This window comes from Bos taurus, chromosome 17 (assembly GCF_002263795.3).
Source record: "Bos taurus isolate L1 Dominette 01449 registration number 42190680 breed Hereford chromosome 17, ARS-UCD2.0, whole genome shotgun sequence".
Taxonomy (NCBI): domain Eukaryota; kingdom Metazoa; phylum Chordata; class Mammalia; order Artiodactyla; family Bovidae; genus Bos; species Bos taurus.
This window is the reverse complement of record NC_037344.1, coordinates 53,450,193-53,471,937: the sequence shown is the minus strand read 5'-3', so window position 1 is coordinate 53,471,937 and position 21,745 is coordinate 53,450,193. Positions and strand designations below refer to the sequence as shown.

General features: G+C 48.9%; 1 protein-coding gene and 1 long non-coding RNA gene across 2 annotated transcripts; one reads left to right on the top strand and one right to left on the bottom strand.

Annotated features, from left to right (window-relative positions):
• Positions 1-1,030: 1,030 nt before the first annotated feature.
• On the bottom strand, positions 1,031-13,087 carry HPD (4-hydroxyphenylpyruvate dioxygenase). Its single transcript, NM_001015611.1, has 14 exons — positions 13,062-13,087; positions 12,696-12,722; positions 12,099-12,161; positions 11,658-11,762; positions 10,867-10,909; positions 10,592-10,674; positions 9,147-9,236; positions 7,535-7,638; positions 6,835-6,912; positions 5,427-5,589; positions 5,225-5,296; positions 3,710-3,832; positions 1,464-1,580; positions 1,031-1,388 (listed from the first exon to the last, which is right to left on the bottom strand). Exons 1-14 carry the CDS (start codon positions 13,062-13,064, stop codon positions 1,278-1,280), a joined length of 1,182 nt encoding a protein of 393 aa, NP_001015611.1. The 5' UTR covers positions 13,065-13,087; the 3' UTR covers positions 1,031-1,277.
• LOC104974641 (uncharacterized) lies at positions 12,045-20,516 on the top strand. The gene is made up of 3 exons (XR_812360.4): positions 12,045-12,807; positions 18,426-18,574; positions 19,449-20,516. It is a non-coding gene; the product is annotated as an uncharacterized lncRNA (long non-coding RNA).
• The last annotated feature ends 1,229 nt before the right edge of the window (positions 20,517-21,745 follow it).

Sequence of the window (21,745 nt, the reverse complement as noted above, 5' to 3'; positions counted from 1 at the left end):
AAACAGTGGAAACAGTGTCAGACTTTATTTTTGGGGGCTCCAAAATCACTGCAGATGGTGACTGCAGCCATGAAATGAAAAGACGCTTACTCCTTGGAAGGAAAGTTATGACCAAGCCAGATAGCATATTCAAAAGCAGAGACATTACTTTGCCAGCAAAGGTCTGTCTAGTCAAGGCTATGGTTTTTCCTGTGGTCATGTATGGATGTGAGAGTTGGACTGTGAAGAAGGCTGAGTGCCGAAGAATTGATGCTTTTGAACTGTGGTGTTGGAGAAGACTCTTGAGTGTCCCTTGGACTGCAAAGAGTTCCAACCAGTCCATTCTGAAGGAGATCAGCCCTGGGATTTCTTTGGAGGGAATGATGCTGAAGATGAAACTCCAGTACTTTGGCCACCTCATGCGAAGAGCTGGCTCATTGGAAAAGACTCTGATGCTGGGAGGGATTGGGGGCAGGAGGAGAAGGGGACGCCAGAGGATGAGATGGCTGGATGGCATCGCTGACTCGATGGACGTGAGTCTGAGTGAACTCCGGGAGTTGGTGATGGACAGGGAGGCCTTGCGTGCTGTGATTCATGGGGTCGCAAAGAGTCGGATAGGGCTGAGCGACTGAACTGACTGACCTTTCTCCTAGGATGCTCTTTCCCCAGATTTTCTCATGGCTGCTTCACAAATATCATCTCCCAGAGAGCCCTTCCCTCGATCGAAATTGGCCCTCCCTCCGACCCTTACCTCTACACAAGCTCATCACTCGCTTCATTTTCTTAATAGCATTTACCACAAAAAGATATTGTCTGTGTTTTCCTTTAGAGTGTAAGTCCTCTTCACCCTTTGGTTCCATAACTCCCCTCCAACCTACTTGGACCTACTTAGCACAGGGTTGCACCAGGCGCCTCCGAAGCTTCCCCAGCCTCTGAGCTTCCCCAGCATCCGTAAAGCGGACGCCTCCTACAGGGCTGCCGCCTTGAGCTCCCCCTGGCGGCCGAAGAACGTCACTGATCCAGCCCGACACAAACGCGTGGACACTGCCTTGGACTCTGCTTTGCTTTATACCCAAGGGCAGGAGAGTAGAGGCCCCAAAGAGGGGCATGGTAAGTAGTGGGCGGAGCCTTTAGTGTGTGTGGGAGGGGTCCCGGAGTCGGATGGTGGGCGGGGCAAGGAGGGCTCCCTTCAGCTCCAGTGGAGTGGGCGGGTCACAGGGCGAGGGAGCGTGATCCACCGTGCGCCCCGCTCCCGAAGGTGGGCGGGGCCTCGGTGGCTCTTGCTGGACCTGCGGCGCCTACATGCCGGACACAACCCCATTGGGCTCCATGTCGGTGAGGTTGCCTCGCAGGTCCTGCTCCTCCTCGAAGGCCTTGAACAGTGAGTTGAAGTTGCCGGCTCCAAAACCCTGGAGCGGGAGAAAGGAGATGAGCTGCGAGGCCCAGAAAGCCACCCGCCGAGGACAGGCGGTCCTTAGTGATACCTGGTGATTGTGGCGCTGAATGACTTCCAGGAAGAGCGTGGGCCGGTCCTGCATGGGTTTGGTGAAAATCTGCAGGAGGTAGCCTTTCTCGTCGTAGTCTACCAGGATCTTCAGCTCCTAGGTAGGAGGCAGGGGACTAGGTAAGGGGCAGGCTGGCCCGCCCCCCTAGCCTGAAATGGTGGGATTCTTAGAAAGGCCATGGGGGTTTCTGCACCCCCAAAGCCAAGACAAGACCATTTTCTGCAGCAGTTCCAGACACTTCCAAACAGATCCCCCAATTGTCCTCTTAGCACCTCCCCACTTCAGCCCCTGTATCAGCCACCTAAGGCTGGTGTGGACCACACAAGTACCACCCAAGTACCACCCACACAGCTCTCCAGTGCTTCTGCTTTTGTCTCCTTACAATCCATCTTCCACACAGACAGAGATCTTTTAGAAATCACATCATCTCATTCCCCTGTTTCCATTCTGCAATGGAAACTAGAACTCTCCTATGTGGCTGCTGGGAATGTAAAATGGTACAGCTGCTGTGGAAAACAGTCTTGAGAGTTCTTTCAAGAGTTAATAGTCGAGTTACCATATGACCCAGCAATTTGACTCCTGGGTATCTACCCAAGAGAATTAAAACTTGTCCACACAAAAACTCATACCCAAAGGATCATAGCAACATTATTCCTAAGAGCCAAAAAGTAGAAACAAATATCTATCAGTGGATGAATGGATAAGCAAAATGTGGTCTCTTCATCCAATGGAATATTATTCAGTTTTATAAAAAGGAACACAGTACTGACACAGGTTTCATGGATGAACCTTGAAAACTTTATGTTGAGTGAAAGAAGTCAGTCACAAAAGATTACATATTATATGATTCTATTTATATACATATTTAGAAGAAAGTAACTCTGCTGCTGCTGCTAAATCGCTTCAGTCGTGTCCGACTCTGTGCGACCCCATAGACGGCAGCCCACCAGGCTCCCCCATCCCTGGGATTCTCCAGGCAAGAACACTGGAGTGGGTTGCCATTTCCTTCTCCAATGCATGGAGGTGAAAAGTGAAAGTGAAGTTGCTCAGTCGTGTCCAACTCTTAGCGACCCCATGGACTGCAGCCTACCAGGCTCCTCCGTCCATGGGATTTTCCAGGCAAGAGTACTGGAGTGGGATGCCATTGCCTTCTCTGAAAGCAACTCTATAGAGACAGAAATCAGTGATTGCCTAGGGCTAGGAGTGAGGAGAAGGTAGATGGAGAGATTGGGAGGTGGTGGCTAAGAAGTCTGATGTCTCTTTTGAAAGTGATGAAAATGTTCCAAAATTGATTTTGATGATTGTTGCATAATATAGTGAATAGCCAAAAACCACTGAATTGTGTTTTTTTTTTAAAATAACATGTTCTGTGACTTATATATCAATAAAGTTGTTAAAAATAAAGCCAAGAAAACCTCCAAAAAAAAAAAAAAAAACCCAAACCCAAACCTCCAGTGGTTTCTGACCACAGAAGAAAAAAATCCAGACTCCTGAATAGCCTACCAGAGGAATTGGCTCCTGCCTCCCTCTGTGACCTGGGCCACTCCTCAAACATTTCCCTTCATACACTCTGGCCCTCTTTCTGTTCTTAGATACTTAGAGCTTGCTGCTGCCTCAGGGCCTTTGCACTTGCTATTTCCTCTGCCAGGACTGCTCTTTCTTTAGACCTTCATGCAGCCAACCGCCTCTCATCATCTCGATCAGGGTTCCCAACCTCTGGGATCTATGCCTGATGATCTGAGATGGAGGTGATATAAGTACAATAGAACAAAGTGCACAATAAATATGATGTGCCTGAATCATTCCCAAATCATCTCCTCCCATCCCTGGTCTGTGGAAAGACCATCTTCCATGAAACTAGTCTCTGATGCCAAAAAGGTTGGGGGCCATTGAATTAGATTTCACTGAAATGTCACCTCCTCAGAGAGGCCTTCCCTGACTGCCTCCTATGTAGTAGCCCCAGGTCACTCTCTGTCATAGCCAGTTTAATCACCAACTTTCTCTCTCTCTCTCTCTCTCTAATGGTGTTTGTATTACTTATTTATTTGTTTGTTGTCTGTCTCCTCACTAGAATGCAAGTTCAGGATGGCAGGGCCCTGGTCTGCTCTCCTTCCTCTCCCCCACATCGCAGAGCCTGATGCCAGGGTTAGACGACATTTGTGAGGTAAGATGGAACTCAGGGCTTGTTCTTCTTGGCTGACCCAGGATCAGGCTTTAAACCTCACCTCTAGGATATCAATATTCTCCTTCACCCGGATCTTGGCCATCTTGAGCTTCTCCCGCAGTTGTTTGTAGTATGTGGATGGAACAGCCAAAAACTCCACGCCTCTCTCTCTCAAGTGGCGAATCTGTCTCAGAGCAGGGTCAAGGTCAGTCCTTTTCTCTCCATGCTCAACACCCCCAGCCAGGTAGAAGTGCTGAGCCAGGGTCCTTTTCCAAGCCCCATCAACTGCTACGATGCGATGTCACCTCATCCCCTTCCACCTCTGGGCCTTGTGGGTCTCATGAGAAGAACTGCAATCACTAACACTTAATGGAACCTCACGATGTGCCTGTCTCGGCTTCCCCAGTGGCTCAGTGACAAGGAATCCGCCTGCAATGCAGGAGACCTGGGTTTGATGCCTAGGTTGGGAAGATCCCCTGGAGGAGGGCACAGCAACCCACTCCAGTATTCTTGCCTGGAGAATCCCATGGACAGAGGAGCCTCGTGGGCTAAAGCCCATGAGTCACAAAGAGTCAGACACGACTAAAGCGACTGAGCACACACACATGCATGTGCCTGTCTCGAGCACTTTCTATGTACTGTCTCCTTACATTGACGCAGCGATCTTCTGAGACATTTGGATGATTATTCTCCCCACTTCATAGCTGGGAGAACTGAGGCCTTGAAAGATTAAGTATCTATTCTCAACATAGTAGCCAGGGGGGGTTATTAAAATACTAGTCAAATTATGTCACTCCTCTTCTTACCCTACCCTGGTGTCTCAGAGTCAAAGTTCTCACCATCTGCCCTGACTCCTACATTCTGACCTCATTCCTGGCCCCGCTCTCCTTTGTTCATTCTGTTCCAGCTGTTCCTTTTTTCTTTTTAATCTTTATGTCACACCAAATGGCGTGTGGGATCTTAGTTCCTCAACTGGGAATCGAACCCATGGCCCCTGTGCACAGAGTCTTAACCACTGGATCACCAGGGAGTTCCCTCAATAAGCATCTTTTGAGCAAATGAAAAAATGAATGAAATGAAGTTGCCATGGTCATGCAGTGAATTCTTGGTTGCTCTGGGACTGAATGGTACAGGCCAGGCTCCTGTCCACTTGGTCACCCAACCTCCCCAGAGGCTGGGGCCATAGACTCAGGACACTTAATTTGACTGAAAGGACCTACTGGATCCTGTGACTTAATAGATTCATTTTCAAGTTGAGACAACTGAAGCCCAGAGAGGAAGTTGAATCCCTGGAGACACACAGCAAGTCACAGGTAGAACCGGGTCTAGATCCAGGCTTCCTGTTACTCTGGCACTTGCTTCTTCTGTAGCAGAGAGACAGAACTTTCTGGGGGTGGCAGTGTGCCTGCACATGAGTGGCAGGAGCCTGCAAGAGAACCCCGTCAGCTATCTGGGCCAATGAAGGGGACCCAGGACTTCCACTTGCCACCCCCACCCCTGGCCCCTGACTCAGTTTGCAAAGTTTGGCTCTGGAGCTGAATGGGAGGTGAATTAGGACCAGGAATGGGCTTCTCACTGCTGTGATGATGTCTTTGGTCTTGAGAGCAATGTGCTGGACCCCAGCGCCCCCGTTATAGTCCACATATTCCTGCGGAAGGGAAGCAAGGAAACCATTGTCAGTGGCTCCAGCCAAGAGCCTCAGCTGCAAGAGCCCTCATGCCTCTTCCCCGCTTCCCTCTTTCCCAGCCAAGGTCCCCGGGGCAGGAGACAGAACTCACCTGGATCTGGGACTTCTTCTTGCCCGGTGCTGGCTCATTAATGGGCATCTTGATGGATTCCTCATAATTGGCCACCACGACGGACCGCAGAGAGCTGTACTCCGTGTGCACCTGCGTGTCATCCACGGACCAGAAACGGTGGAACTGCAAGTTCTTCAGGTACCTGCGGGGTTGCCGGAAGGGCCCGCCGGCTCTGAGTGCCGGCCTAGGACTGGCCCTCTGCCCCCACTCCACCTTCCAGAATTTGCTCCCTGAGCAGGCATCAAAAAGGGAACTGCCTTTCACATCAGACACATCATGAATTTTAGGACAGTGTTCCTTTGGGTGGAAGTAAAGCATCTGGTAACAAGACCTGTATACATGATGACACACCAACAGATGCAGAACCTTTTTTTTTTTTTAAAGTATCATTTATTTTATTTAAAAAATCATTTTTATTTTTTAAAAGAAATGATTTTTATTTTTAAAAAATGATTTTTTAATAATTTTTATTTTAAAAAATAGTTCTTATTTTTTAGGCTACTTTGTGCACGTGTGGGATCTTAGTTCTCTGCGTGCGTGTGTGTGTGTTCAGTTGCTTCAGTCGTGTCTGACTCTTTGTGACCCCATGGACTGTAGCCTGCCAGGCTCCTCTGTCCATGGGATTTCCCAGGCAAGAATACTGGAGTGAGTTGCCATGCCCTCCTTCAGGGGGTCTTCCTGACCCAGGGATCAAGCTCCCATCTCCTGTAGCTCCTGCCTTACAGGTGGATTCTTTACTGCTGAGCCACTGGGGAAGCCCCTTAGTTTCCTGTCTGTCAAACCCGTGCCCACTTGTGCAGTGGAAGCGTGGAATCTTAAGCACTGAACCGCCAGGGAAGTCCCTGGAGGTGCTTTTGAGAAGGGCTATTTGCTTCTGACTTGCACCCACGAGCTCTTTGACGAGCTTTTGAGTAGTGGTAGCCTTCCTCCACTGACTTATTGGAAAAGACGCTGATGCTGGGAAAGATTGAAGGCAGATGGAGAAGAGGGCAACAAAGGATGAGATGTTTGGATGGCATCACGGATTCATTGGACATGAAATAGTGCAAGCTTCGGGGGATGGTGAGGGACAGAGAAGCCTGGTGTGGTGCAGTCCATGGGGTTGCGAAGAGTGGACACGACTTGGTGACTGAGCAACAACAACAAAACCTTCCTTCAAGCCTCCCTGAACTATGACACCCCCAGTGCTGATTCTCCAAGGTTTCCTGGAGGGGCTTGGTTGGTCAATTTGGGCCTTAAATCATCAGATCTCCATGGTGACAATTTTACAGAGAACAGATGAACTGGTGACCTCAGGCTAACCTCCCCTGCCTTGTGCTCTATTTCCTGATAAGACTGGGGAGCGGTCCTGTCACAGGTGTGGGAAGGGCTTGGGCCAGGAACTCACCATTCAGAGGCAGACACCATCTCTTGATCAGGCTGGTTTCCCACAATGTGATCGATTATCTCGAGACTGCAGCTGGGCCTGGAGAGGGAAACAGTGGGTGAGGAGAAGGCTACTCCCTAAATCTCCTTCTCCCTACCCCTCAATAACAATAACTGCTCACTATTCCATAGCACTTACTATAGACACTTTATTTGCCTTCACTCACATACTATTACTAGCCCCATTTTACAGATAAAGAGACTGAGGCTTAGAAAAATAACTTGGGACTCCTGGTGGTCCAGTGGTTAATAATTTGCCTGCCAACGAAAGGGATGCAGATTCGATCCCTGTTGGGAAACTAGGATCCCACATGCAGCCGGGCAGCTAAGCCTGTGTGCCACAACTACTGAGCCTGCGTGATCTGGAGCCTGCGAGCCACAACTAGAGAAGCCCACTTGCTGCAGTGAAGACCCAGCACAGCCAAACAAAGGAAAAAGAAAAGTAATTTGCCAAGGTTAAATAGCTAGGAAGTAACAGAGCTGAGATTTGAACCAAGGCAGTTGTGTTCCAGAGCCTATGCTCTTCACCTCTATGCTGCCTCTTCAAGCCAATCCTGGGGGACCCTCAGGGGCTCCCCCAGCAGGTCCCGAGATGCTCTGCCTGCCCTGCATGGATGAAAGGGCCTTGCTTTCCACCCTCCCCTGTTCCAAGGGGCACTCACAGCTTGGAAAGTTGGGGGTCCATGAATGGTGGTGCCTCGAATCCAGGCAGGAACCGGCCAGTATAGTTCATCTTCTCCACCAGGGTGTGTGTCGTGTCCCCATACTGTGGGTGGCAAACAGCCTGAGGTCCCATCCCGGCTGAACCCAGGCCACACTGCATGGGGCCAACACAGCCCTGGGTTCCAGCCCAGATCTGGTCCTAACTCCAAGTGTGATCTTGGGCAAGTCACTTCCCCTTTCCGAAATGAACTGCAATTTGACATTTGGGAATTTGACAGTCTCCCCATAGGACCAGAAGCTCTGTGGGGGTTGTGATGACGTCTTGCTCATGATACCATCCTAGCTCATCATAGGTGCTCGATACAAATATGTTGTCTGCATGAAGAATGATGAGGGCATTGGATCTAATTATATGGAAGGATCCTTTCAATCACTCTAACAATCTTTGCATGTATGTGTCCTGTGTCACTTTAGTTGTGTCCGACTCTTCACGACCCTATGGACTGTAGCCTCCCAGGCTCTTCTGTCCACGGGATTCTCCAGGCAAGAATACTGGAGTGGGTTGCCATGCCGTCTTCCAGGGGATCTTCCCCACCCAGGGATCAAACCTACATCTCTTACATCTCCTGCATTGGCAGGCAGATTCTTTACCACTAGCACCACCTGGGAAGACCCTAAGAATCCTTGAAAGTGAAAGTGAAGTCGCTGAGTCATATTTGACTCTTAGCAACCCCATGGACCGAAGCCTACCAGGCTCCTCCGCCCATGGGATTTTCTAGGCAGGAGTACTGGAGTGGGGTGCTATTGCCTTCTCCAAGTTGTAGTAAATCTTGAGGAGGGGGACTTCCCTGGTGGTCCAGTGATTAAGACTTCACCTTCCAATGCAGGTGGTGTGGGTTGGATCCCTGGTTGGGGAGCTAAGATCCCCTATACCTTGCAGCCAAAAGCCAAAATATAAAACAGAAGCAATATTGTAACAAATTCGATAAAGACTTTAAAAATGTTCCACATCAAAAAAAAAAATTTTTTTTAACATAAATCATGAGGAGGAAGGACCTATGATGGTCTCAGGTGCTAAACAGGCTTTGTTGGGTTATCTACGATATGCCAGTGCTGTTGTTCTAAGTACTATGTATGAATCATCTCATTTGATCCTTAAAATGACCGGAGGGAGGGATCACAGCTAAAGGAACAGGCCCAGAACTGTTAAGTAGTGTTTGGCAGGTCACACAGGTGGTCCTTGCTCATTTAAATGGACTTGCAGAGAGGTGAAGTGATTTGTCTAAAGTCACACAGCTTGAGTGGGGAGGGGCTTCCATCCCATCTCCTTCCCCAGACCCACCCATCTCCTTCCTTCGGAGCCCCTGCCTGCCGCTTGCAGTCCCATGCTCTCACCTCGACTGGGGAGGAAGGGAAGCCCAGAGATGGGTGACTGGGAGCCCCCCTCAGCCTCTGCACACCAGCCAAGAATACAGGCGATCGGGGTCGAGGGAGAATGTTTGTGCTTTGAGGCACAAGGATGGGATGGTATAATGGAGTCAGGGGTTGGGAAAGAAGGGTCCTGGCATCTCTGTGGGTGTAGGCAAGGTGGAGGCTCCAAAGTTAACTCACCGTCTGTAGCACAGCAAACTTCACCTTCCCAAGCTTATCTTGCTCTACCCAAGGCTCCCGCACAATCTTGGCGCCTCGTTCCCGGGCTTTCTGCAGAGGAGACGGGGTGGGGAGGCGGTCCGTGCTGGATCCTCAGGGAGCCCTTTGGCTGTCCCTGCTGGATCCTCTCTGTGTGGTCCTGCCACAGCCTCTTCCAGTGTTTCCAGCCCCAGGCAGGAACTCCAACCAACTTTAACTGTTGCCCTTGACACTCATGCCTCATGCCCATTTGGCAGATTGGAAAACTGAGGCCCGGGGCTGTGGGGGACAAACCAGGTGAGGGTGGGGGTCTGTCCTGCCTGTCCTGTGCTCACTCACTCTGTGGCCCTGCCCCCGCTCTAGGCTTCAGTTTCTTCATTAGTGAAAAAGGGTGGTTGGATAAGTCGAATACCAGCTGGCATTTATTTATTTATTTTTAAAAACATTTATTTATTTGGCTGCATTGGGTCATAGTTGCAACATACAGGATCTTCTTTGTAATAGGCGGGCTCTGGAGCATGTAGGTTGCCCCATGACATGTGGGATCTGAGTTCCTAGACCGGGGATTGAACCCACGTCTGCTGCATTAGAAGGCAGATTCTTAACCCCTGGACCACCAGGGAAGTCCCCATGCTGGCACTTATTGAGCACCTACTATGTGTCAGACCCTCTGCCAGTTGCCTTACATGCATGATTCGTGTATTTATTTAGCAAAACCTCATTACTGGATGTCTATGCTTATCACATGTCAGGCATTGTTGTAAGTATTAACCTCTTAAATCCTCATTACGTGAAAGGCACTATTATTGTCTCTTTTATGAATGGAGTCATTCACTTAAAGATGAGGACATTGAAACACAAAGAAAGTAAGTCATTCACCTAAAGTCACACAGCAATTAAGATTCAGACGCAGTAGTCTGCCCCTGGAATCTACACTTTAAACCTCTAAACTGCCTCTTTTAAAAAAAGAATTAATTACTTTATTTGACTTCACTGGGTCTTACTTGTGGCATGTGGGAGCTAGTTCCTTGACCAGGGATCAAACCCAGGCCCCCTGCATTGGGAGCTTGGAATCTTAGCCACTGGAACACCAGGGAAGTCCCTAAACTGTCTCTTGAATACTTGCTTGGTACAGAATCATGCCTATGAAATGATAATTATGATCTCGTTTCCTCTTTGTAACAACTCAGTGAGATAGGTGGTTATTCCCATTTTACAGATGCAGAAACTGAGGCCTGGAGAGAGATTGCTTGGCTACCAAGGGGCAGATGTCACTGGAACTCAGGTATGTGTCAACCAGCGTCTGGGCACATCACTCCAGCGTGGCAGTGCCCTCCAGCCCTGACCGATGGGAGGTCCCTCTGGCAGACAGAGGGCAGGCTGAGGCTCCCTGCTTTGTCTCCACGCCAGCCCATGTGCGGTCTCACCTGCACAATGTAGTCACAGTCCTCCACCTCGAACGCAATGTCCTTCACTCCATCGCCGTGTTTCACCAGGTGATCGCCCATCTCTGTGGTCAGCAGGGGAGGCAGGTGATGCTGGAATCACAGCCCCTCCCCCATACTCTCAGCCTTCTGAGCTCCATCTCCTTCTGGGCTCAGGCCCCCTCCCTCAACCCTAACCCACCTCTGTGTCCCTGACCCCTACCCACAATACCATGTCTCCACTCCTTGGCACCTTGAACCCTCCAAGGCCCCCTCACCTTTGTTCCAGGGGTTGAGGGCAGAGGAGAAGACGAACACGATCTAAGATGTAGAGAAGAGGGATGTTGCTGGTGGGTCAGGTGAACTTGTGGAGGTACACCCCCAGCCCCTCTCCCTGCCCACCAGCAAGATACCCCTGGTGGGGCATTAGGACTACCTCCTCTCTGCCAGGCAGAACTACTCTTTTTTTTTTTTTTTGGCTATGCCGTGTGGCATATGGGATCCTAGTACCCTGACCAGGCTTCCAACCCATGCCCTCTGCAGTGGAAACACAGAATCTTAACCACTGGACTGCCAGGGAATTCCCAAGGACTCTTGATCCTGGGTTCCTGCCCCTTCTCTGCCTTAGTTTCCCCTCTGGTCCTGAGGGATGGGGGCTTCCCCCATGCCAGAGCTGCCTGGAGTCCCGGGATGAGATGGTGGTCAGGCCTGCCTATGGGGAGAGCTCCAGGGACCTACAGACCAGGGCACAGCTCAGAGTTAAAGCTCTGATGCTGGAGGCCTTTGCCCACTTTTCCCGAACATCCATGAGACCAGCATTGGGCCAGGCTGAAAAGGAGACCAAACCAAAAAGGTCCCTGTTGCGCGTTGTACAAAGGTGCCCATGGGGGCTGACCTCAGCACAGGCTCCGCTAACCACACCAGGCAGCCTGGAAGAGCACCCAGCCGCCTGGAGGAAGGGCCTCATGGTCTGCTGCACCCAGAGGTGCCAGAGCCACCAGGGAGCCCAGAGACCAGCAGGGGAGAGACGGGCCTCCTGGAGGAGTGGGGGCCCGGTGCAGAGACTCACCTGCCCTTGCTTGACCACATGGCTCACCACTTCCCGGGAACCGGTCTCCAGGCCCTTGTAGGCTAGGGGCTCAAAGCCCAGCTTACTGCAGTAATATGACGCAGCCTGAATCACAGAGTTGCAGGCAGGCCTGTGAGGGGTGAGGCGCTGGCCCACACCCCCACAGCGTGTCTGCCCCATTGCCCCAGGTACTGTTCCTCCTGGGAAAAACGCCTGGCTCCCTGGCCCATGCTGATCTCCCTTAAGGTCCCCGCTGGGATCTGCAGCCTGGATTGTGTAATTAGGATCCAAAGAGTGACTGTCCTTCCAGGACACTCCTGACACTGGCCAGGATCCTCCCTCCCAGCAGCCAATCACAGACCTGGCCAGAGGCCTGCCCCTGTCCTAGAGGCCTCCTTGCCTGCCCTCTGCCCAATCCCAACACCTCGCCCCGGCTTCTACCTGCTTGGCATTGCCAACCCAGAAGGTCACAGAGTGAAAGTGGAGGAATCGGCCTCTTTCAGGCTGCAGAAGGAGAGAAGGGGTGAGACTGAGTCCCTAGAAGTGGGTCTAGAAAAGTGTCAGTGGAGAGGAGTCCCCTAGCCCTCTCCCTTGTGCCACCCTCAATCCCAGAAGTGAGGACAAGTCACCTCACCCCACCCCTCTGCCCTGAAGCCTTGCCAAGCCTCGAAAGAGGGTTCTCATGTAGAAACTGAATTCCTGTGGGTTTAGGATTGGTAAGCCCCACCCACTGAGGAGGTCTGCCCAGGTTTCACAGCGTGAACAGCCTTATGTTACAGGAGCAAGGATTTAAATTAGACCTTAGAAAGAACTTCCAGACACGATTAAGCAATTGGCAGGAATTTAAAAAGAGGTAAAAATTTTTCTTAGGAAGGCAAGGTTGAAGTGAGTCCAGTCGCAATGAGGTCAGGGGAGTGCAGAGATGAACCTGAGCCTGTATCCAGAATGTCACGTACCCACTGAAGCTCTTCCTCTTCTGCCCTTTGCTGACATCCCAGGCTCCCAGGGCCCTGACCCCACATTTCCCCTCCTGCTTACCTTCTCTCCTTTGTCGCTGTAAGTCGTCTAGGAAGAAAGAAAAGAACAGTAAGACACAGACACTCGGACACAATGTGCTTATGGAAATCTCACCGCAGATCCCTACCATCAGGTAAGGCCGCCATGGGTCCAGGCAGGCTCTTTTTTTTTTTTTAAGCTTAGGCTTTTTTTGCTTTTTTTTTTTTTCTTTCTTTTCTTTCTTAATTCATGTATTTTTAATCGAAGGATAATTACAATCTTGTGTTGGTTTCTGCCATACATCGCCATGGATCAGGCATATGTCCCCTCCCTCTTGAGCCTTTCTCCCACCTCTCACCTCCCACCCCATCCCACCCCTCTAGGTTGTCACCCCAGGCAGGCTCTTACCATGATTGATCGTGGTCACACTTCCTGCTGAGAAGACTGGGACTAGAGGCCAGCGGAGTGCTGGACAGAAATATTTAACATGAAGCTGGCCCCGCCCCCGGCCTCCTGGCCTTCCTGGGGGTGGGAGCTGATCCTGGAGGCTCCTGTGCCTGGAGACCTCTAATCCAGCCACAGCCTCATTGGACAGGGTGACGCTGTGAGGCCTGGAAAGGGGGACTGACATGCCCAAGGCCACTAGCCAGTGGGGCACAGAGGCAGGCACAGACGCCAGGGGCACGACGTTCTTTCCAGGACCCTGTGCTGGGATTTCGATCTTTGCCCTCCAGAATTCAAAGCCCAGAAGCCAAGGCCAGCTTGCATGCAGAGGTGACTCCAGAATTCATAATTAAGGGGAATTTGAGCTATTTCAAATCCTGAAAGATGATGCTGTGAAAGTGTTGCACTCAATATGCCAGCAAATTTGGAAAACTCAGCAGTGGCTACAGGACTGGAAAAGGTCCGTTTTCATTCCAATCCCAAAGAAAGGCAATGCCAAAGAATGCTCAAACTACCACACAATTGAACTCATTTCACATGCTAGTAAAGTAATGCTCAAAATTCTCCAAGCCAGGCTTCAGCAATACGGGAACCGTGAACTTCCTGATGTTCAAGCTGGATTTAGAAAAGGCAGAGGAACCAGAGATCAAATTGCCAACATCCACTGGATCATGGAAAAAGCAAGAGAGTTCCAGATAAACATCTATTTCTGCTTTATTGACTATGCCAAAGCCTTTGACTCTGTGGATCACAATAAACTGTGGAAAATTCTGAAAGAAATGGGAATACAGACCACCTGACCTGCCTCTTGAGAAACCTACGTGCAGGCCAGGAAGCAACAGTTAGAACTGGACATGAAACAACAGACTGGTTCCAAATAGGAGAAGGAGTACGTCAAGGCTGTATATTGTCACCCTGCTTATTTAACTTATATGCAGAGTACATCATGAGAAACGCTGGGCTGGAAGAAGCACAAGCTGGAATCAAGATTGATGGGAGAAATATCAATAACCTCAGATACGCAGATTACACCACCCTTATGGCAGAAAGTGAAGAGGAACTAAAAAGCCTCTTGATGAAAGTGAAAGTGGAGAGTGAAAAAGTTGGCTTAAAGCTCAACATTCAGAAAACTAAGATCATGGCATCCGGTCCCATCAGTTCATGGGAAATAGATGGGGAAACAGTGGAAACAGTGGCTGACTTTATTTTTTTGGGCTCCAAAATCACTGCAGATGGTGATTGCAGCCATGAAATTAAAAGACGCTTATTCCTTGGAAGGAAAGTTATGACCAACCTAGATAGCATATTCAAAAGCAGAGAGATTTCTTTGCCAACAAAGGTCTATCTAGTCAAGGCTATGGTTTTTCCTGTGGTCATGTATGGATGTGAGAGTTGGACTGTGAAGAAGGCTGAGCGCCAAAGAATTGATGCTTTTGAACTGTGGTGTTGGAGAAGACTCTTGAGAGTCCCTTGGACTGCAAGGAGATCCAATCAGTCCGTGCTAAAGGAGATCAGTCCTGGGTGTTCTTTGGAAGGACTGATGTTGAAGCTGAAACTCCAATACTTTGGCCACCTCATGTGAAGAGTTGACTCATTGGAAAAGACCCTGATGCTGGGAGGGATTGGGGGCAGGAGGAGAAGGGTATGACAGAGGATGAGATGGCTGACTTGATGGACATGAGTTTGGGTAAACTCCGGGAGTTGGTGATGGATAGGGAAGCCTGGCATGCTGAGATTCATGGGGTCGCAAAGAGTCGGACATGACTGAGCAACTGCACTGAACTGATGTTGCCCCAGCCTGTTTTTTTTTTTTTTTAATGAAAGCCCACTAATTATTTATTAATGTTTATTTATTTATTGGCTGCATTAGGTCTTCATTGCTGCATGGGCTTTTCTCTAGTTGTGGCAAGCAGGGGCTACTCTTGATTGTGGTGCTTCGCTTCTCTCTCCTTTTTTTTAACTTAGTTGATTTATTTATTTATTCATTTTTGGTCGCACCGGGTCTTTGTCGCTGCACGTGGGCTTTCTCTAGTTGTGGTGCGCGGGCTTCCCACTGCGGCGGCTTCTCCTGTTGCCGAGCACAGGCTCTAGGCACATGGACTTCAGTAGTTGCAGCACTGGGGCTCCGTAGCTGCGGCTCATGGGCTTTCATTGCTCTTCGGCATGTGGAATCTTTCTGCACCAGCGATTGAACCTGTGTCCCTTACACTGGACCACCAGGGCAGTCCCAGCCTGGGTACTGGGGAAGAGGTTGTGGCCCCACCCCTGGCCTGGAGTGGGTGGGATGTGGGAGCTATCGCCCTGGGAGGAGGAAGGCCTGGATTCTTCCCCAGAATCCCCCCACACCTGAATCTTCAAGGCTCAGTTTCCTGGAACATGGTGTGGTGACTGCTGGCCAGCTGTGGCATTTACCTGAGGGCTCCAGGACAGCTCCCCCACCCTCGTCTAACTCCACCTCGGTCCCCAGAAACCCCATTGCTGAGCTGTCTTCCTAGGGAACTGATTTCATCAACTATCCTCATTGCCTGAAAAAACATTCTTTCCAGTCCCTGATGCTGGCAGTCTCAGCCTGTGACTATACCCCTCACCCCCTGTCTTGCATTTTGGATTTCCAAACGTCCTGCATTAGCCTTTGTTGTTGTCTTTTGAAAGTAATGTTTATTTTACCCCAGTGGCAAATCATTCATAGTTTTTTCCAATGTATTTAAACTAAAAAAAAAGTTCACTAATTTCTCCCACTCCCTGCCCCATCCCCCACCCCGCCCCTGACAGTCACAGGCCAGGTCTCTGTGTCTGTGAACCTGGTGTCTGATGTGTTTTGCTTTCTTTGTTTGTTTTTCTTTGTTTTTTTTTTTTTTTTAACACATTCTTGACCAGAGGCGTATTAATACATCTTTTGTCATCTGAACATTATTGACCGGAGACCTAGCAGTATCACTTACATAGCAAATCACCAGTCACAGGTGTTAGTTTCTGCAAAAATTCCACTATCAATAATGAGTTAAGATACTGCATATAAGAGAGATCATAGGAGGTCTACCCTGTTGGTCCATTGGTTAAGACCCATGCTTCCACTGTAGGGGGTGCAGGTTCAATCCCTAGTGGGGGAACTAAGATCCATATGCCAAAAAAAAAAGGAAATTTCAAGAGAAGGGAGGATAAGCACACTAGTCAGGTAAAGAAAACTTAGGTGTGAAATCCAGAACATTCACACCCAGGTTTTCTTTACCTTTTCACATTCACCATATGAGTATTCCACTGGCTTTAACGCTAATCCTAATTATAACACTGGATGTAGCCCTACCTCCGCCCTACGGCTCTCTTTGTCCTAAAGTTAATAAATACCCTAAACCAACACCAATAACCCTATTAAAAAAAAAATAATCACTGGGGACGCCCTAGTGGTTCAGTGGTTAGGACTGTGTGCTTTCACTGCTGAGGATCCAATCCCTGGTTAGAGAGCTAAGGTATTGCAAGCCTCATGGTACGGCCAAAAAAAAAAGAGAGAGAGAGAAAGAGCAATCATATAGTGTTTGTCTTTCTCTGACTTATTTCATTTGGAATAATGCTCTTGCAACCCATGCCTGTTGTTGCAAATGATAAAATTTTTATTCCCTTTTACGGCTCATTGTTTTAAAAATATTTTGAAGATTTATTTATTTATTTTGGGGGGCTGTGATGGGTCTCCATTGCTGCACGTGGGCTTTCTCTAGTTGCAGTGAGCAGAAGCTACTCTCTAATTGTAGTGCGTGGACTTCTCATTGAGGAGGCTTCTCTTGCTTTGGAGGACAGGTTCTAGGGCCCTCAGGCGTCAGGAGCTGCGGCTTCCAGGCTCTAGAGCACAGACTCAGCAGTTGTGGCGCACGGGCTTAGTTGTTTCCCAGCACATGGGAACTTCTCAGACCAGGGATTGAACCAGTGCCCCTTGCATTGCAAGGCAGATTCCTAACCACTGGACCACCAGGGAAGCCCTATAATTTTTTTTTTTTTTGGCTAGTGAGTTGTGAGGTCTTCCTGTATGTTCGATATTAGCCCTTTATCAAATATGTGATTTGCAAATATTTCCTCCCACTCAATAGGTTGCCTTTTCATTTTGTTGATGGTTTCCTTTGCTGTACAGAAGTGTTTTAGTTTGATGTGGTCCTATTTGTTTATTTTTGCTTTTGCTTTTGGTGTCAGATGCCTTAAATTTTTTTTGTTGTTTGTTTCTTCTTCTATTTTTTTTTTTGGCTTGCAGGATCTTAGTTTCCTGACCAGGGACTGAACCCAGGCCCCAGCAATGAAAGCACTAAGTCCTAACCACTGGACAACCAGGGAATTCCCTGCCTTTTTTCTTTTCTTTTTTTAATACTGAAAAACAGATAATCCTGGTAGGTTATAACCTTGAGGATCATTCAGTCCAACATTCAATCCAATGTTCCCATTTCTCAGATAAGAAAAATGAACTAACAGCAAGAAGGTGCCTGACATTACTCCCCTCATTCTTTCCTGCCCCCCTCCTCCCTCCTTGCCTCTCTTGTCTTCCCCTCCCAACCAGAGAGCAAAGAGAGGCTTATACCGGGGAGGAGCACCCCTTCCCACCTTCCTCAGCAAGACCTGCTAGGTCCTCCTGGTCCACTCTCAAATTTCCACCTCCTCCAGGAAGCCCTCTCAGAACTAGGTCAGAGGTTCAGCTGCTTAGCTGCCATGGGTCAGCCTTAGTCAGCAAACCCCTGGGAGGTGGGACCTGGGACAATCAGAGAACTTTCCTAAGCCAGTCAGAATAGAACTGGAATGTGAACCAGATTATTCTAAGTCCAGAGCCTACACTTTTTATTTTTGGCTGCACCACTGCATGGCATGTAGTTCCCCAACCAGGAATCGAACTGGAGAACCCTTGTAGTAGGAGTGCAGAATCTTAACCTCTGGACTGCCAGGGAAGTCCCCAGAACCCCATCGCCGTAGGCATCACCTTCTAGGCAAGTGGGAGATATTGATCCCCCCCCACCAGACAGATGGGAAGACTGAGGCTCGGAGAGTGAATATATGCCCCTAGGGTTGTAGAGCTGTAAGAACAGAGATCCTAGCTCCGGCCTATTTGCTTCTATTTGCTTCCCACCAGTCCAGACATCTTTTCCCTCTTCTCTGCTTCCTGGGCAAATATGAAGGTAGGCAAGGTGGCCCCACCTCCTTATTCTGCCCCCACTGGGCCAGTCTGCTTCTGGGTCCACCTTGGTGCCCTGAGTCTAGGTTTCCATCTGAAAACAGAAGTGGGTGGAGCCCAGAGTGGCCCTCATGGGCCAGGAGTTTCCACGTGGGAGAATGTCTCAGTGCACCCTCCCATCCCAGGTGCAGAAGAACATTGTGAAGTTGGCCCTTGCTTGCGGCGGCCAACTCAAATCCTTTCTCCTGGAACCTGATCTGCCCTGTGCCCTCGGCACAAAGTTAATGTTTGCTGAATCAAGGAAACACGTCAGCAGCAGCCTCGGGTGCCAAAGGTAAGTGACCGGCTCTGCTGACCAGGGCTGGTATCTTCGTCCCTCCTACACCCTGGACTTTGCTTCCATAAACACTGTGGGGTCTCGGTCACGTGTTGGAAGCACCCCTACATGCCTCTCCCATCTGTGGGAGAGGTGGGGGAGGGGAACCTACAGGACCCAGTCTTTGGAGCCCCCGGGCCCCCTTCCTGGGGCTCCATCTCAGGCTGGGCCCAGTTGGAGAAGGTTAGCGGTGGATGGGTACGGCTGCCTTGGCTCTTTGTTCCTGAGTGGCCAGTCCATGCCCATCCTGTGCTAGGAGCTAGGTGCCAGATGGCTTGCTCAAGGAGCCCACAACCTAGATGTCCTCATGTGACTCACCCTCCACTGTGCCCTGGTGTGTAGACGACAGGGAACCCGCAGGCTTGAGGCTGATTTTCTTTCTTTCATTTTGTAAAAAATAATTTTTAAAATTTATTTTTGGCTCTGCTGGTTCTTCACTGCCGTGCAGGCTTTGCTCTAGTTTTGGGGAGCCGGGGGCCCACTTTCTAGTTGTGGTGCCAGGGCTTCTCACTGCGGTGGCTTCCCTTGTTGCAGAGCACTGGCTCTAGGGTGCTTGGGCCTCAGTAGTTGTGGGATGTGGGCTCTAGAGCACAGGCTCAGTAGTTGTGCAAGAGCTTTAGTTGCTCCACAGTCTGTGGGATCTTCCTGGCCTAAGGATCGAACCTGTGTCTCCTGCACTGGCAGGCAGATTCTTTACCACTGAGCCATGAGGGAAGCCCCTGATTTGATTTTTTTTTTTTCTTTTAACATAGTTGAGCCAGCCATTATCCTGAAGATTTGATAATCATCTATTTAGAATCTTGGCCTTTTTTTTTTTTTTTTTTCTTTTTAGGATGCACTAGGAGGCCGGTGGAATATTAGTTCCCAGATCACCTGACCTCCCTCTTGAGAAATCTGTATGCAGGTCAGGAAGCAACAGTTAGAACTGGACATGGAACAACAGACTGGTTCCAAATAGGAAAAGGAGTACGTCAAGGCTGTATATTGTCGCCCTGCTTATTTAACTTATATGCAGAGTACATCATGAGAAACGCTGGACTGGGGGAAACACAAGCTGGAATCAAGATTGATGGGAGAAATATCAATAACCTCAGATATGCAGATGACACCACCCTTATGGCAGAAAGTGAAGAGGAACTAAAAAGCCTCTTGATGAAAGTGAAAGTGGAGAGTGAAAAAGTTGGCTTAAAGCTCAACATTCAGAAAATAAAGATCATGGCATCCAGTCCCATCACTTCATGGCAAATAGATGGGGAAACAGTGGAAACAGTGTCAGACTTTATTTTGGGGGGCTCTAAAATCACTGCAGATGGTGACTGCAGCCATGAAATTAAAAGACGCTTACTCCTTGGAAGGAAAGTTATGACCAAGCTAGATAGCATATTCAAAAGCAGAGACATTACTTCGCCAACAAAGGTCTGTCTAGTCAAGGCTATGGTTTTTCCTGTGGTCATGTATGGATGTGAGAGTTGGACTGTGAAGAAGGCTGAGCGCCGAAGAATTGATGCTTTTGAACTGTGGTGTTGGAGAAGACTCTTGAGAGTCCCTTGGACTGCAAGGAGATCCAACCAGTCCATTCTGAAGGAGATCAGCCCTGGGATTTCTTTGGAAGGAATGATCCTAAAGCTGAAATTCCAGTACTTTGGCCACCTCATGCGAAGAGTTGACTCATTGGAAAAGACTCTGATGCTGGGAGGGATTGGGGGCAGGAGGAGAAGGGGATGACAGAGGATGAGATGGCTGGATGGCATCACTGACTCGATGGACGTGAGTCTGAGTGAACTCCGGGAGTTGGTGATGGACAGGGAGGCCTGGCGTGCTGCGATTCATGCGGTCTCAAAGAGTCGGACACGACTGAGCGACTGATCTGATCTGATATAATTAAAGCTGATATAAAGTGTTCTATGATTGTAATTTCATAAATAGGAGAGGGATGGTCACAGTTAGGGAGAGCTGCAAGGAAAAAAACCATCACTGGGACACAACTTTCTTGCATTTCACCATATGGGCAGCTTGGAATTTGAGTTCTTTGAGTATCAAAAACAGAACAGTTCATACTATGAGTCCTTGCCTATTGGCTCCTTCTGGGAAAAAAAAAAAAAAAAAAGACAATGTGGAACTTCTCTGGTGATCCAGTGGCTAAGACTCGGAGCACTCAATGCAGGGCGCCTGGGTTTGATTTCTGGTCAGGAAGCTAGATCACACGTGCTGCAAATAAGACCCAGTGCATCGAAATAAATAAATATATATTTTTAATGGACACAATGTGAAAAAGAGGCAGTCTCTAAATGAAGATGCCCTTTTGAGGTTTGGAAACATAGTCTTTGGTTGCTAATGAGCTCCTGTGAAATCATATGCCTTATCTTTAGACATAACGTGCCATGACTTGCATATCTTTGGGCGAGTCGGCTTGTATTCTAAGACCAACGTGACAAAAGGGTGTGGGAAAGCCTTGGCTGTCTTTTGAACTTGGAATGTGGCTGTCTGGCTTGGCTGCAGCAGAAAAGATGCTGATACTCCCTCTTTCTACCCCCAACTTTATTGAGGAATAATTGACAAATTACTGATAAGAGAAACTCATCAGGTCTAACTAAACTGGACAATGTGATTTATGCAGATCACCTGCATGCTTCTGAGACTCTGGAATTTTGGCACATCATACCATGCAGAGGTTTCACAAGACATACAAAGACGTCCATGGCAAAAAAAGGGAGGGAAAAAAAGGCATAAGATCTCGTGCTCTAGATAATATCCACACGAATCCCTACCCTCATTTATAAGGCTGTTCACTTGTCTTAGTTCATCTACCATGGTGGAAAATATTGTAAACAACCTAAATGTCCTTGTATTGGTTAAATACAAGGAAACATTAAGTAACTATAAAAACAGATCAAGAGGGATTTCTCTGGCAATCCAGTGGTTAAGACTGCATGCTTCCATTGCAAGGGATACAGATTCGATCTCTGGTCAGGGAACTAAGATCCCACATGCTGGCAGTTCCCACAGTGCAAAACATACCAATGACTGTCAGCCATTGAATGGACTTTATTAATTTATTTTTTCAAGTTTAATTGGAGTACAGTTGACTTACAACGTTGTGTTAGTTTCAGGTGTACAGCAACGTTAATC

Coding starts and splice junctions, on each gene's coding strand:
- HPD (NM_001015611.1), bottom strand. Junction 10,675..10,866: donor CCTCAACCCCTGGAACAAAG/GTGAGGGGGCCT, acceptor TGCTGACCACAG/AGATGGGCGATCACCTGGTG. Junction 9,237..10,591: donor ACTGTGACTACATTGTGCAG/GTGAGACCGCAC, acceptor TCTCCTCTGCAG/AAAGCCCGGGAACGAGGCGC.